Below are 14991 nucleotides of genomic sequence, written 5' to 3'. Positions count from 1 at the left end.
CCTCACGATAGCCCTGCAAGATGGGTTCTGTCACCCTGTTTTACACACCAGGGCAATTTGAAGCCTGGAGCGGTTAAGAGATTGGCCAGAGCCATATGGCTCTGGAACCAGACGTTGTGGAGTTAGAATTTTAACCCAAGTCAGCAGAATGCTGAAGTCCACACCAAGATGCAGTTGACATTTATTGAACACCTACTGTCTGTATACAGGAAGGACTTTATTTTTCTAATTAAATTATTTGTGTGCGCGCGTGCAGTGCTGGCGAGCTAAACCAGGACCCTGAGCTTGCTAGACATAGGTGTCACTATCACTGAGCAATACCCCCAGGTCTCATTTTCTAGAATCCCATGACAAACGCAGAGCCTTTCTGGAAAAGTCGGGTGGGCAGGTTTTGAGTTATGGGAATAGAAATGAACTTGAGATCAAGAAGTTGGAGGCAGAGCTCCCTGGAGCAGAGTCTCTGGGGTCTGGGCTCCCTGAAACAGTAGAGAATGGATAACCAGGGGTAACGGTGCCCAACACTGGGCCAAAAAGATTGTAACTTGGGTTAGAGGGACTGAAGTGGGTCAGAACCCTCAGGGGGCAGTGATACGTGCGTGGTGTGTGTGACTCAGAGGCAGAGCCGGGACCAAGGGCTGATGGTCATCCCCAGAGCATCCATGCCTTCGGGAAGTTGTGCAGGGGCCGGACAAGCAGTTGGAAGCATCATAGAGGGGATTTCTACTTGGGAAGCACTGCCTTTTGGGAAAGTGAGCTTTCCAAATTTCAGATTGGATCCTATCCCCTTTCTGCTTGGCAACATCTGCTGGATCCCAAATGGTCTTCAAATCCAATCCAAGATGGCACCTCACTATGAAAAGTAAGTTTGTTTCAATCGCACTCTGACTTTCCACTCCTGGCCCCTTGTGCTCTGTCTGACACTTCTGCGTCTCCCCATGTCCTCTCTGAATCCATAAATCTCTAGACAGCTGTCCCTGCTGCTGAGTTGGTAAAGACTCACCCCTGTGTCTCCTGGAGGGCAGGGCTCTTCATTCCCTGGCAGACTTGACTGAGCGTGTGTTCAGTGAATGGGTGGGATTATGACACCTGACACCTTTCAAACTCTAAGACCCTATTTATTTTATTTTACTTTATTTTTTAATTTTTTTGGGTACTGGGGATTGAACTCAGGGTCACTCAACCACTGAGCCCCATCCCCAGCCCTATTCGGTATTTTATTTAGAGACAGGGTCTCACTGAGCTGCTTAGGGCCTCGCCACTGCTGAGGCTGGCTTTGAACTCACAATCCTCCTCCCTCAGCCTCCCAAGCCGCTGAGATTATAGGTGCCCACTGTACTGGCAAAGATTCTGTTTATTTTTTGAAGTGGGCTCTCATTATGTGGTCCAGAGTGGCCTTGAGCTCCTGGACTCATGTGGTTCTCCTATGTCACACCCTGCCACCAAACAGCTGGAACTACAGGTGCACACACTATGCCTGGCCATCCTGCTATTTCACAACTGCGTTAAAGGGAAGGAACGCCATGTGCAACCACATTATAAGAATCTTGGGAGGCTGAGGCAGGAGGATTGCAAGTTGGAGGCCAACCTCCACCATGTGCAACCAATTGTAACCACACTGGGGATGTGGAGATAACGATAGTGATCATGATGTAACCAGAGATAACCAGGAGCCAGAGCAGAAACCAGAAGGAGATGAAAAAAGAGAAAAACAGGGAGGTGGCTGCCTTATGAAGAACAGAAGTCTTGCTGGGTTCAGTGGCACAATCCTGTAATCCCAGAGACTCCGGAGGCTGAGACAGGAGGATTGCAAGTTCGAGGCCAGGCTCAGCAATTTAGCAAGGTCCTCAGCCACATAGTGAGATCCTGTCTCCAAATAAGAACTACAAATGGACCGGGGATGTGTCTCAGTGGTAAACTGTCCCTGGGGACCAATTTCCAACCTCCTTTCTCCCCTGTTTTATCAACAGAGGTTTGTAGTAGATATCAAGTCATCAGGGCCTGGCTTCGGTCACCTCAAAGAAGCCATGAAAAAAAAAAATCACTGGAATCAGTTGTAAGTAAGCCTACCGATACCCTTGTCTTTTCTTCTTTAATGCTGTTGATGTGGCCATCCCTCTGGGTTCTGTGTGTCCCCAAACCTATAAGTGGGAATTTGCAGTGTGATACCAGCGGACGCTGCTCACTCTTTCTCTCTGGTGCCTGGTGTATGCTGAAGACATGTTCTCCCATGGGGCTACGCCCCACGTCCCCATGTCACCTCTCTTGCTCACCTCTTGTTTCAAGATCCCTCCTTCAGATTTGTAAAGAAAAGGCCCCTCCTTCACGGGGTCCTCTGTGGTCCTTGGGGGCACAGAGGAGGTGCTAGGGCTCAGGAATCTGGAAACATTTTTTTTTGGACTCTTGACCAAAATTACCCCCCTATTTTTATGAACACGAATCCCTAAGCGTGTTTTATGTCCAGAGAAAAGTCCTGTGAATAACCGATGATACATGTGTTGATGAACTTGTGAATCATCCTGCGGGGAGAGAGAGGGGGAGGCCAGAGAGAAGGGGCAGGAGCTTTGGAGGCTGAATATAATGTGTTGTAAAATATTTAGCAAATGCTCATCCAAGCCACAGGGAAAATGTCAGAGACTTGGGAATTTGCAAGCTGCCAGGATTTAAAAGCTATTTAATATTATCCATCCGTGCCAAAGAGCGGAGAGCGCCTCTCTTCCCACCCCCTCCGTTGGCAACCGCAGCCCCGATAATGTGGAAAGGGTTTGGATGGGAACTGAGATCCAACAGGCAGCAAGCTGAAAGGCTTTTTGTTTGAGAACTTTGTAAACAAGGGATCTCTTCGGAGGTCCCTCCCAAGACTCTCTACCTTCCCAGTCGCTTCTACATTGTCTTTTGTAAGAGGTGCTTGATGATAAACTCGTTCCCTGTAGAACCAACAGAATGAGGACTCTTAGTCATCTAGATGTTTCTTCTTCTTATTATTTTTTTGGTACTGCGGATTGAACCCAGGGGTGCTTATCCACTGAACTACATCTCCAGCCCTTTTTCTTTCTTTCTTTTTTAATTTAGACACAGGGCCTTGCTAAGTTGCTGAGGCTGGCCTCCAACTTGCAATCCTCCTGCCTCAGCCTCCCAAGTCTCTGGGATCATGGGTGCGCTCCAACACACCCAGCTTTACAGATTCATTCTTGATGATTCAGTCTTCATTCATCTTTTGACTTCCGCTGAAGTCTTAACAGCCCTTCAGAGTCTAAGCCATCTACCTGGCACATGATTTCTACTTTGTGGTATCATCTGTTTTAAGGAAAGACTAATCTGTTCTCCTCAATTCAATTGGAAATTCTTTTTCTTTTCGTAGGTGCCAAATCTTAAAAAAACAGTCTGTGTTAGCCAGAGGTTTTTACAGGGTTCAGTGTTCAGTTGAAGCTTGCCACTGGCTAATTGGAACATGTGGTTTTACATTAGTAGGCAGTACGGTTGGCTCTGCCTATCTGTGGGTTCTGTGTCCATATGGATTCAACCAACCATAGGTAGAAAATTGCATCTGTTTGAATGTCTATAGATTTTTTTTCTTGTCATTATTCCCCAAACTATATATTCTAACAGTTATTTACAAAGCATTTACATTGTATCGGGTGTCCTCAGTCATCTAGAGATGATTTAAAGTATGTTAGGATGAGCTGGCACGCCTGTAACCCCAGCAATTTGGGAGTCCGAGGCAGGAGGATTGCAAATTCGAGGCCAGCCTCAGCAAATTAGCAGGCTTCTAAGCAACTTCCCTGTCTCAAAGAAAACAACAAAACAAAAAGGGCTGGAGTTATGGCTCACTGATCCAGGGCCCCTAGGTTTAATCTCTGGGGCCCCAAAAAAGTAAAAGAATGAATTCTTGGTAAGTCAAGTGATATGGCCTATCCAGGTTAAAAGACAGAAATGTTTGAGCAATGTTTGGATGATACATATGTGTATATATTATATATGTGTCTCTATATCTATATAACATGTATATATAAAATCTTTTTTTTTTTTTAGATTGAGCCCAGGGTTTCAAGCATGCTAGGCCAACATGCTACCACTGAGTCACACCCTCAGCCCCCCATTCACATTTTTAAAAGTGACTAAGAAAGGAAGGAAGGAAATAGGAAGACATCTGTGGGGAGAGCCTAGGAGGGCAGGATGGGCAACACAACAGACTCAGTCTTCAAATACTGTCAGCAGTTTCAATAACATGATAATTTTTAATATTAAAAGTAAATTGTAAATGTATCTTTATAAACAATATGCATAAAATAGATCATATTCTAAAACCTTTTTTTTTAAATGCTTTTTTTTTTCACAGTAAATTTCTTAGGTGTCAGATTTTTCCTCTCAAAATAATAGTGCAATTGGAAGAAGAGACAAGCTGTCGCCGGAGCGGGACTTCTGGGCTAATACAGGTCCTTGTAGATCTCCTGCAGGAGCGGGTGCAGACTCATGTCCGTTTCCGTCTTCTTGATCACTTGCAATAGCTGCACGTGCTCGGTGACGATCTGTCTGAGGTCTGTCATTTTCTGGAGCAGCTTGGCGAACAGCTGCGAGGCCTCGGGGTGGTTCAGCTTGAGCTGGAGCTCCAGGGCTTGCAGCAGGTTGTCCTGGATCTCCTCGATGGGCTTCACGTTCAGCAAGCCTGGGCGGTCTGCAGAGCACAAACGGAAAACACAGGGGCTCAGTCACAGCAGCTCTGGGCTCCCTCGAGGTCTGGGCAGCTCCAGACTGCTCCCATTCCTGATGGGGTTTTGTTTTGGAACTCTGGGCTGAGACACACCCCCCCGGGCCCTGTTTGGCTTACAGAGTCAGACAGGAGGGTGGTAAGCAGGTAGTGGGCAGGAACTGAGGATGGAATGGAAACCAAACCATCAGAGCTCCTTCCAGAGAATTCTTTTCCTGGCCAGGCCTAAATCTGGGTGGTTGATGTAACACGACCTCAGAACAATTCTGTCCTCAAATTGAGACCTCTTCTGCCGACAAGGTTCTCCTCAGAAATCTCATTTCCAAGTTCTGCTCTTTCTGGATGAATCGGTCTTAAACAGATTCTATCTACCCTCTTCAAGTATGCTTTAAAAAAAAAAGCATTGTGTTTTTGGCTTAATATAGTATATTAAATTTTCAATGTGATAAAACATAGTTTTAAAATAAGTGTTACAGTTTGGAAGGAGAGACTCCCTCCCTGTCCCCAACTTTAACAGCTTTCTTCTAAGTGGGGACATTGCAACTAATTTTTGTCAACATCTTCTTGGTTCTTATTTCAATTTGTAAATGACCTTAAATTACTCTTAAACTTTTGCTGTTTTTTCTTCATGTAGACCTTACTGGATTTATCCTTAAGTACTTTAGGATAAATCTACTGTGAATGGACTCTTCATTTGCAATACATATCTAATACATCCCTGCAGATGTTTAAAATATTATTGATTTTAGTTATACTGGATCCATTCCAATTTTCTGAACTCTGTCAGCTCAAATAGTTTTTAGTCAAGAGTATTTAAATTTTTCGGATGGGTAATTACATCTGCAAATAATGGGAGCCTTGTTTCTTCTTTTCCACCATTTAAACTTCTCATTTCCTTTTCTTGTCATATTGCGTTGGCTTAAACTATATTAAATTATAGTTGCAATAAGAGACTGCCTTTCTCCCTCACTTTCTCTCTTTCTTTATTCCTTTTTTCTCCTTTCTTCTTTCTTTTTGAGAAGGGGTTTAACTATATTATCCAGGCTGGCCTCCAACTCCTGGGCTCCAGTGATCCTCCTGTCTCAGCCTCCAGAGTAGCTGCACCACACCACACCTGCTGGGACATTTTTCTTTCACTCCTTACGAAGAAGGAAATGCATACAATGGCTTCCCACTAAGTATGATATATGTTATAGATCATGGCCAATGTGTTGTACTCTTGGTTTTCCAAGAATTTTAAAGGTTTTAGTTGGGTACGTTGGTTGAATTTAATCAAACACTTTAAATTTTTTTTTAATCTGAAGAGATATGATATCTAAAGAGATATAGTTTTCTCTTAACCTGGTACAGTGAAGTAGATTAAGAGATTTCTTTAGACCTTTGCATTCATTTGCTAGTATTTTATGCAGGGTTTTCACATTTGTAAGGTCCAGAGTGTTAGTTTCATGCTACTCTTTGCCTGTTTTGGCAGTTAATGTTAATTAGTGTCATAAACAGAGCTGTTTCTGTATAGTTATGACCTGTCCCTTGGTGGTTTCTTGGAAATGGTTTGCAGAACCATTGAGCGTGGTGATAAATCTTTCACGGCCTTTAATTTGTTTCCCATAGTTTCTATTCATGCTTTCTAGAACTTATAGACAAAATTTTAGTAATTTACACTGAGATGAAGTTGTACATGCCTGGGCTGACCTCAAATTTGCAAAGCTCCTACTGAAGCCTCCCAAGCTTCCAAGATTATAGACACGCACCTGACGATGCTCTTTAACCGTAAATGCTCTCATTAAAAAAAATCTGACCTGCCAACTATTTATCAACTTTTTTTTTCTTTTTTTAAACATATAGCTTTTCCTGGGTATGGTGGCATCTACTCAGGAGGCTGAGGCAGGAGGATCGAAAGTTCAAGGCCAGCCTGAACAATTTAGCAAGACCTTGTCTTAAAATAAAAAATAAAAAGGGCTGGGGATGTGGTTCAGTGCCCCTGGGTTCAATCCTTAGCACCACAAAAACAAAACAAAATGGAAAAAAAAAAAAAAGCAACCTTGTCACCTGTCAGTAAAACGCAAACCTGGTGTTTGGATTTCAGTCTTAACCCTTACTCCCTTGCACTGTAAGTACTGATTTTCTCGTTTCTCTCCTCTGTAGTCCCGGAGGTATCCAGGGCAGAGACTGTCTCCTGACAGCTTCTGACCACCGGGTCCCGCATGTTGGCCAAGTTAATGAGGGAGACGGCTGTTCTGGCCAAATGCACTGGACTGGAAGGTATAACTCTCCTGGTTACTGAACAGGCCTGAAGGCAGAATCACCACACAATGGAGAAGTCTGTGAACAGCTGTCTCAGACTCCTGGCACCTTTTGTATTGAGGTGATGAGGCGCAAGAGAACAATGGAGCGTGCAGTGGTCTCAGGGCAGGATATTGTCCTAAATTAAGATTTCTTACTATTTTTTCACTATCAAGGGAAACTTGTCCTTGACTCCCCCACTCTGTCTCCTCTAGCAAACCCCATGAGTGGGATCAAGTCTTTACACATTTCTGCAGCATTTATTCCTGGATCCATCAGCCAAAACCTCCCAGATTCTGAGAATGAAACCAATTCTTTGCTCCTGGCCCACGGAATCGTGTGCACCCCGCAACCCCCTTCATCAGTGTTCAAGATTTCAAAAGCAGCAGCCGTGAGAAAGTGTGTGTGCACCTGAGTGGTGGCAGCTGGGGCGAGCAGGTGTCGTCCCTTGTGACATTCATCTCGTAGGTTCTCGTTTATCAAAAAACCAAACCCGAAAAGGCGAAGGTTGGGGCTGGCTGCTGCACATTTGGCCCCGATGCAGTTAGTGCAGCCGGTCCCTCCCAAGTGAGGAAGGATCTGGTTTGGATTTTCCAACCCTCTCTGGCAAGTTCCTCTTTATGATGTGATGCATGATGTTTGGCTGAAGTGCTAGAATTATGTGGCCGCAGATTAAGGATATTTTCTCCAGTGACAAGTAGGATCATTTACGGATCGGTCCCACTGTCCCCAACACAGCCTCAGTGAAGAGAGAACGGTTTAGGGCAGGAAGGCTGCAGAGTGGGAAGAGCCACATATTCTTCTCCTCAGTCTTTCACTCCCCAGCTCTGTGACCTCGGGGCAAACTGATTAAGTGTGCTGGGCTCAATTTCCTCCTCTGGATGCTAAATGGATGGGATTCAATCGATGATCTCTAATCCCTAATTCAAAAGTTCTTAAGATGTATTCCCGTGTGTCATTCCCTCTGGTACACAGTGCCTGATAATTCGACTGGGGAAATCAACTCCAAAACCTAATTGGAAAAGTGTGATATCAGGCTTATACGTTCAACTTCGAATGTCAAATGGAATGTTAATAACAAAAATAATAAAAAGGATCCTGCCTTGCTCTTTCCACTGTCCTCTACACACACACACACACACACACACACACACGCACACATATACACGCACGCACGCACACGTGTGCGCACGCACGCGCACAGATCTTTACTGAGCTAAGCTGGTGTCACAGTGAGCCACGGGGGTCTTTTGGGACACCCAGAACCGCCCTGGGTCCTCTCCCTAGCCTCTTCATTCCTCAGAGGTCCGGGGCTACCTGAGGTCCCCTTGCTGCACCTTGCTGCGGGTGCGTCTGCAGGAGGTCAAGGCCAAGGGCCCTCTTTGCTGGCCGGGGCTGCCCAGAAGGCCCTTCGGGGAGTGCCTGTTGACTAGCACTCCAGGAGGCTGGAGTCAATTACTGGTTCCTGACTCCCCAGGCAGCACAGAATTGGGTAAGAAACCTTTCTGGTCTCCATTCACACAGTCCTGGAATTGATTAGAGAGGACTGTGGATGAGGGGCAGAGCCACAGAGCTTCCACGTTAATTCTGTGTTCACTGGAGAGTTTATTCCTGATTTCCTTTCCTTTCTGCTCCCTAAGTTCAGAGGTGGGTTCTAAGGACTAGTTCACCTGGGAACTGAAGACGGGATTGCAGTCTGCGTGCCTTTGGACAAACCACATAACCTTAATTTTTAAGACAATAACATTTGACATCAGTCCATGGTGAGAATGAAATAGGTAAAAGAAATGTCAGAAAGCTATTACTATTCTCAGTGTTTGCTCAAATAAAGACAATGGCGGGCTGGGGTTGTGTGGCTCAGCAGTAGAGCCTTTGCCTAGCACGTGCAAGGCCCTGGGTTCGATCCTCAGCACCACATAAAAACAAATAAATAAAGCAAAGGTATTGTGTTCAACTATAAAAAAAAAATTTAAAAAAAGACAATGGCCACTGGGTTGTGGGTTGGGCCTGTAAGTGCGGGTGGGGTGCCACCCTAACTTGGTAAGAGTGGCAACTTGGGAACACAAGGAAAACTGTTCATGACGCAGATGTGTTTGGGGGTTCAGGTAAGTCTCATTGTGGTCATTGACTGCTGGCATGCAGGACAGTTTAAGAACAATCACACACACACACAAAAAGTCACAGGGCCCAACTAGGGATTCTGGGATACTTTTCTGATGGAATCATCAGAATCCTGGAGGTTGTTGGTCCAGTACGGTGTGGCCTCTGGTAATTCCCTCCCACCATCTTTCCTTCGGAAAGTTTCCCCTGAGTTCTGTCCACACTGAAGTCTGCGTTGGAGCTGGGCCTGGTGCAGGGAGTCTCGATTTTGGCTACATGTTGAAATCATCTGGGGGCATCAAACACTAACTAGGGGCTGGGGAGGTTGCTCAGTGGCAGAGCGCTTGCTTAGTAAGTCCAAGGCTCTGGGTTCAGTCCTCAGCACAGCAGAAATTTAAAAAATAATAATAATAATTAAGAACAGATCTGGAGCAGTCACCTAACTCATGGTATTGTTCAGAGGATTAAATGAGTGAACGCAGAGCGAGCTTAGAGCTTGTCCTTTAGCATTACTATTTTTCTTAGTGCTCCTCAAACTTGGCTCCTTTTCCTCCTTTCTTCTCTCATTCTCTAATTATCCTGGGTTTCTTTCTAGATCTTTCCTATTCTTTCTCCCTTAACTGTTCTTATCTCAGTCCCCCCCACCCCCGTTTATTTCTCCCTTCTTGATATTTTCTCCTTCCCAACCCCGGGATGGCACCTTGTCTTGGATTATTAGGAATGCTGAGGGCCAGCCTAAATTAACCAGAGGGCCGAGCAAGGGATGATTTTTAGAAACAACGCCGGTTCCTGCTGCTGTCCGGAAAAAGGGGACGACATAAAATAGAGATGTTGCAAATGCTTTCGCCAAACGGAGACCATCTGCAGCCAGCACGCTCTGAAGTGCATGGGAACGCTTCCCCGCGGGAGCCAAAGCCTCGGGGTCATGAGCTCTTTCTCTGTCTCCGTCAGGTGACAACTATCTACAGGATTTAGCCCGGACGGTGGGAGTCGGTAACAACAATGAAGTCCAACCCGGCCAATGCTTTCTTGTATCTGCCCATTGAGTAACAATTTCACATGCACTTGCCTCATTTCAAACAGCTCCTACCTCCAGAGCCAACTCCCAGAAAACAGAACAAGGACATTAGTGGCAAGGGCAGGGGACACTGGGGGTGTTCACAGCTCCTTTCACTCTGTGGAGGGCCTCCATTCCGGGTTTGTTTTACTCCCAGATCTTTGGGGATGGAAATGGGTCTTGCTATTTCTGTCCTGCCCTTGGGAAGTCCATCTCCTTGAACCTGAGGTTAGGGCCCTTGGCTGGGCTGTTCTAAGTCCCTCCAGATCACTCTGATTAGGCTCCACAGCAGGACGGGGGTTCGGTGCGGGCTGCGGTTCCTCCCTCAGGCCAAGTCCCGAAGAGGTCCCTGCTCCCTGCCTGTGCAGGGTGGGACTGGGGGTGGGGGTGTGAGGAGGAGAGAGAGGAGTGGAGCAGAAGTAGGAAATGATGTCTGCCCTCTCTTGTTGTCTGGGAAGGAGAAAGAACTGAGAGAGAACAAGTAAGGGAAGGCAGGTTTCAGAGAGCCTTCTCCCCCAGTCTTTCTTTAATCTCCAGCAATGGCCACCCCGAATCAGAGGCATTAGTCTGAATTCTCTGCCCTCCACCAATGTCTTCCTTTCTGATGTCTCTGAAGACTTTTGAAAAGAACCTGTGACCTCAAAACAGGGACGATTTTCCAATATGACCTCTAAACACGACCCCTACCCCCAGTTCCTGGGGAGGGTGGGAATCCACCCCAGCCCTGCCCTCCCTGGTCTCCTTGGGGGGCCACACGACTTTCCCACCTCCTCCCCCCCTCTCCAGGCCCCTCCTCCTGCCTCAGGATCACTTTCCCTTCGGGTTTTGTTCTCGGTCCACGACTAATCCCCTTAAAGTGATAGCTGATAAAGGGATTAGCTCAGAGCTCCCCAGGGGTATTTATATTGTAATGAGGGATTTTAAGAATGACTATTGGTGGGATTTCAAGCCACTTGACTGGCAGGATGCAGAGGAGCTACTTCGAATGCTATCACAGGGGGGAAAGGGGAAATCAGCATTGACTGAGTGCTTAACACATCCCAGGCGAGGTGCCAGAAGCTTCACATAATGTTATTGCATTCGCTTGGGGGAACTGATAAGGAAATTCAAGACTCTGGAGGTAAATAATTGCCCGCAACCTCAATTCTAAGAAGTGGTCGAGGGGGGTTCTGTTTAACTCTGTCTGGGGTGATTCCAGAACCTTCTCTGGTGCCCAAGTGAGAGGCTGGCGAGATCATCCAGAGCCCGGTGGCATCTTTGGTCCCCGGTTGGTGGCCTCTGGTTGGTGGCCTCTGGTTTCGTTCTTCCTCACTTGCAGATGAACAAGTCTCGGGGACTTGTGCCAGTCTGGAAGGCTGGCCTGAGGTCACCCAGAGTTTAAAGACACATAATGAGAGCCCCAAATGATAAAGTGCTCCGAACAGCAGCTCGCCCACCGACCGACAGGCAGGTCAACCAAACCTTTTCCAGGACTGCCTGGTGAGGGGACAGGAATGACTCAGCGGTTTGACTTTCCATCCCAGTTCTGAGCTCAGATGCAATTGTGAGATTGCTCACGGTGTGTGTGTGGGGGGGCAGCCCCGTGGAAGAGGAAGTTGGAGTCTGATAAAGTTACAGACAGAGATGCTGCTGTACCTCCTAGGCCCAGAGAAGCCTGTATATTCATGTATTTTTATGTATTTCTTCTATACACACACACACACACACACACACACACACACACACACTTAAGAGACGATTCTAGAATGTTTCACCATTTCCCTGCTACCGGCTCCCCACCCCCAGCTCTCTGGTTTTTAGTGTTCTGTGCCAGTTGGGGACTGAAACACATACCTCGCCCCTGTCATACCAAGTGCACGAGGTTATGAAAACACAGGGCTAATCGGATGTTTCCAGATAACTCAGATTGAGTCACACTATCCAAAGCCATTCTGCCAACTAGTCGGGGCAGCCTCACACAACCTGGTGTAGGTGTCCCTTGGAGAACTCACCCACGAATACCTGTGTGTGTGTGTGTGTTAAACTCGCCCCCCCAGGTATAGGGTATGAGCCAGCTGGCTGACTTGCTCAAGAGAAATCAAATGTCCTTATTTTCCTTTCAGATGTCCTAGAGGACAGTCGGAAATAACAACATTCACCTTAAAGATACCAGCTTGAGTCTTGCCCAAAGAAACTTGGTGGAAGAAGGAAGTTAGATCTTTATCTGGTACATAGAGGTAGGAGGAGGCTGACCCAGGACTGGCTTGTGGTAGAGTTTGTAGCTCAGCGTGTGTGATGCCCTGGGTTTGATCTCCAGCACCCCCCAAAATAAATTCGGCCTATTGTGTTCATCACTGTCTTACTATTTTTTTTTAAACAATTTTGGGTTTTGTCTCCACTCCATTTGACTGGTAAGGCAGATGCTCATAGACTAAGAAGACTGTGGGGTCTTTGGAATGAGCAATATGACAGGTTCCCTAAGCTGGGGTTTCTTCTAGAACAGCAGAAGCCCACTTTCTACAGAAAAATGCTGAAGTGTTCATAACGATATAACTTACAGTAATGGCTGTGCAGAAAAAAAACGGAAAGGTGACACTTTTCATTTTAGAGCTGGGAATATGCTTGGGACTTCAAAGGGCAACGGAGGGATGGATGGGGATGAGAGAGGGGACACTCCTAAGCCCGGCACCCCTCAAGCTCCATGCCTGTGGGTCACCTGGGTTCTGTAAGCTGGAATGGGGTGTTTTGCTTCTGCTGCAGGTGAGTCTGCTTGTTTCTGCAGGGCAGGGAGGAATGAAGGGATTTTAGCAGTTTAAAATTTTTCTGCAAACACTCCAGAATATTAGAGTCTAGGGTAAGATGGTATCTGATTAAGCAGAAATGTGTTCACTTGGCTATTTGAAGTTTACCATCCATTTCTGTGATAGGTTCTGCAAACAGCACGGCTATGTCCAGGAACCTGGCTGGCTGACAGGTTTAAGAAGCCAACCCCAGTCACCAGCCTTATCACTGGGTCCTGTGCCTTCCCTGCGATTTTCAAAATCAAGGGCTAATTTCGTTAGATGGTTAGGTTGAAATGGTATCCTAAGAAGGACTTTGAATACTAATGAGTAATAGCCAAACGATAACCTGGAAATTCTTAATCATGACATTTGGAGATGCTATGGGAATAGGGAACTATTTTTTGACAAGTACCAAGGAACTCCACACCAAGGTGATTATACTAAGATCCTTCCATATATCAATACACGGCAGGCAATCGAATCCGATGGCTCAGAGAATGGAATCCAGGGCTCTCCCACCAAGCTACATCCCCAGCCCCAGGTATGCTCATTTTAAAGTCGTGAGAGACCTGGATCTGAACCTTGGCCTCATCAATGAGTAACTGTGTGACCTTGGGCAAGCTGCTTTATCTTGCTGAGCTTCTATTTTCTCCATCTGTAAATGGGGATGGTAACAGACCACACAGAGCTACAGGAAAGATCTCCCAAAGATTATCAGTGTGTGTAAAGTGCTTAGCACGTTCTAGTATTATTATTTCGGGTTATTATTAATTTAATAAATATTTCTTCAGTTGGGTGTTGCACTTCAATCCTACTTTATGTATTTACTTTTGGTATTTTTTTAATTTTTGGATTGAACTTGGGGGCACTTAACCATTGAGCCACATCCCCAGCCCTATTTTGCATTTTATTTAGAGACAGGGTCTCACTGAGTTGCTCAGCACCTCGTCATTGCTGAGGCTGGCCTTGAACTTGTGATCCTCCTGCATCAGCCTCCCAAGCCGCTGGGATTACAGGCGTGTGCCACTGCACCCCGCCTGATTCTACTTTCATTCCAACAAATTAAAAAGTATATTTGTCCATCTATCATGTCATGAGCCATGAGCCATAGGGGCCTTGGGTTACTGACCTGATAAAGTGAGACACAAAAACTGACAGAGAAGGTCATCCCTTCTGCAAATGTACGGCAGTGGGAACAAATCCTTCTGTCCCCTGTTCTCCCTGCCTGCTCAACAGTGGCTCACTCCGAGAACAGCTGTCCGGGGCTGCTGCAGGGATGGAATGTTCTGGGATCTGCTGGACACAGGAGCTGCCCTAGAGGTGGTTTGCACGACCAGGCCAGACTCCAGAGGGTAAATGAGGGTGGGCGCGTAAATGGTTGGATGCGTGGCCGTCTGTGGCTGTCGCCATGATATTTGCAGCTCCTCTGTCATTCAGACAGCAGTGGCAATGTGCCTTGAAAAGTACATCGTAAAATCCAGTGAATTTCCTCCCTCCTATCTTGGAAGTGTAGGAAGGACTGAAATGGATTCCAAACTGTTCTGAATGAACAGAAAGCGCCTCTTCCTGTTGCCGAGTTCCAGCTGGAACTCGGGTAGCTTTTCTTCACCAAAGGGCACACGCTCAAAGGGGGCGAGACGTCCCGCAGGGCGTCCTGGGGCCTGTCAGCCTTCCTGAGCTGTGCGCTCGGCGCTGGCCACGGGGACCTTCTGGGGGTTTGCTAGGGAGGCTGGCACCGGGCTGTGGCGCCAGTTGCAAACCTACCCTTGCTGGAGGCAGTTTTATTACTCCTGACGCCATGCACCTCACAGTGAGACTAGAGGGTGCGGGGAAGCTATTATTTGCTGCGACAGGCAAGGACGGGCTCCTTCTGGCTGATGGGCCTCGGGAGGATGGGGAAGGGAGGGCAGGTGGCAGTCAGGAGCAGCAGAGTGACTGAGCTGACCTCGCCAGGAGGCAGAGGGGACAGAGCCACGGGGGATGTCCGTTAGGACACCTGGCTCTCAGTCCTAGTTCCCCTGCTCCATAGTCACCAGACCTTAGCCGAACCGCCTGGGTCTAGGACCCTCCCTTTTCTTCCTATGGAA

The 14991-nt window shown here is 46.9% G+C and overlaps 1 protein-coding gene across 5 annotated transcripts in view; it reads right to left on the bottom strand.

The window, feature by feature from the left end:
• Positions 1-4217: 4217 nt before the first annotated feature.
• Positions 4218-14991, bottom strand: part of PPARG (peroxisome proliferator activated receptor gamma) — a 139255-nt gene continuing 128481 nt past the window's right edge. For 3 of the 5 annotated variants that reach the window (XM_081276298.1, XM_081276296.1, XM_081276297.1), the window contains exon 8: positions 4220-4672. In XM_081276298.1, coding sequence (XP_081132424.1) covers positions 4425-4672 — 248 coding nt within the window. In that variant the 3' untranslated portion in view covers positions 4220-4424. Of the gene's footprint in view, positions 4673-14991 lie in introns of all 5 variants that reach the window. The other 2 variants (XM_081276294.1, XM_081276295.1) reach the window with 2 other exon arrangements.

Source organism: Spermophilus citellus, assembly GCF_964194105.1.
Source record: "Spermophilus citellus genome assembly, chromosome: 19".
Lineage (NCBI taxonomy): Eukaryota > Metazoa > Chordata > Mammalia > Rodentia > Sciuridae > Spermophilus > Spermophilus citellus.
Note: the sequence above shows the minus strand (reverse complement) of the source record. Positions and strands in the feature narration are given on the sequence as shown.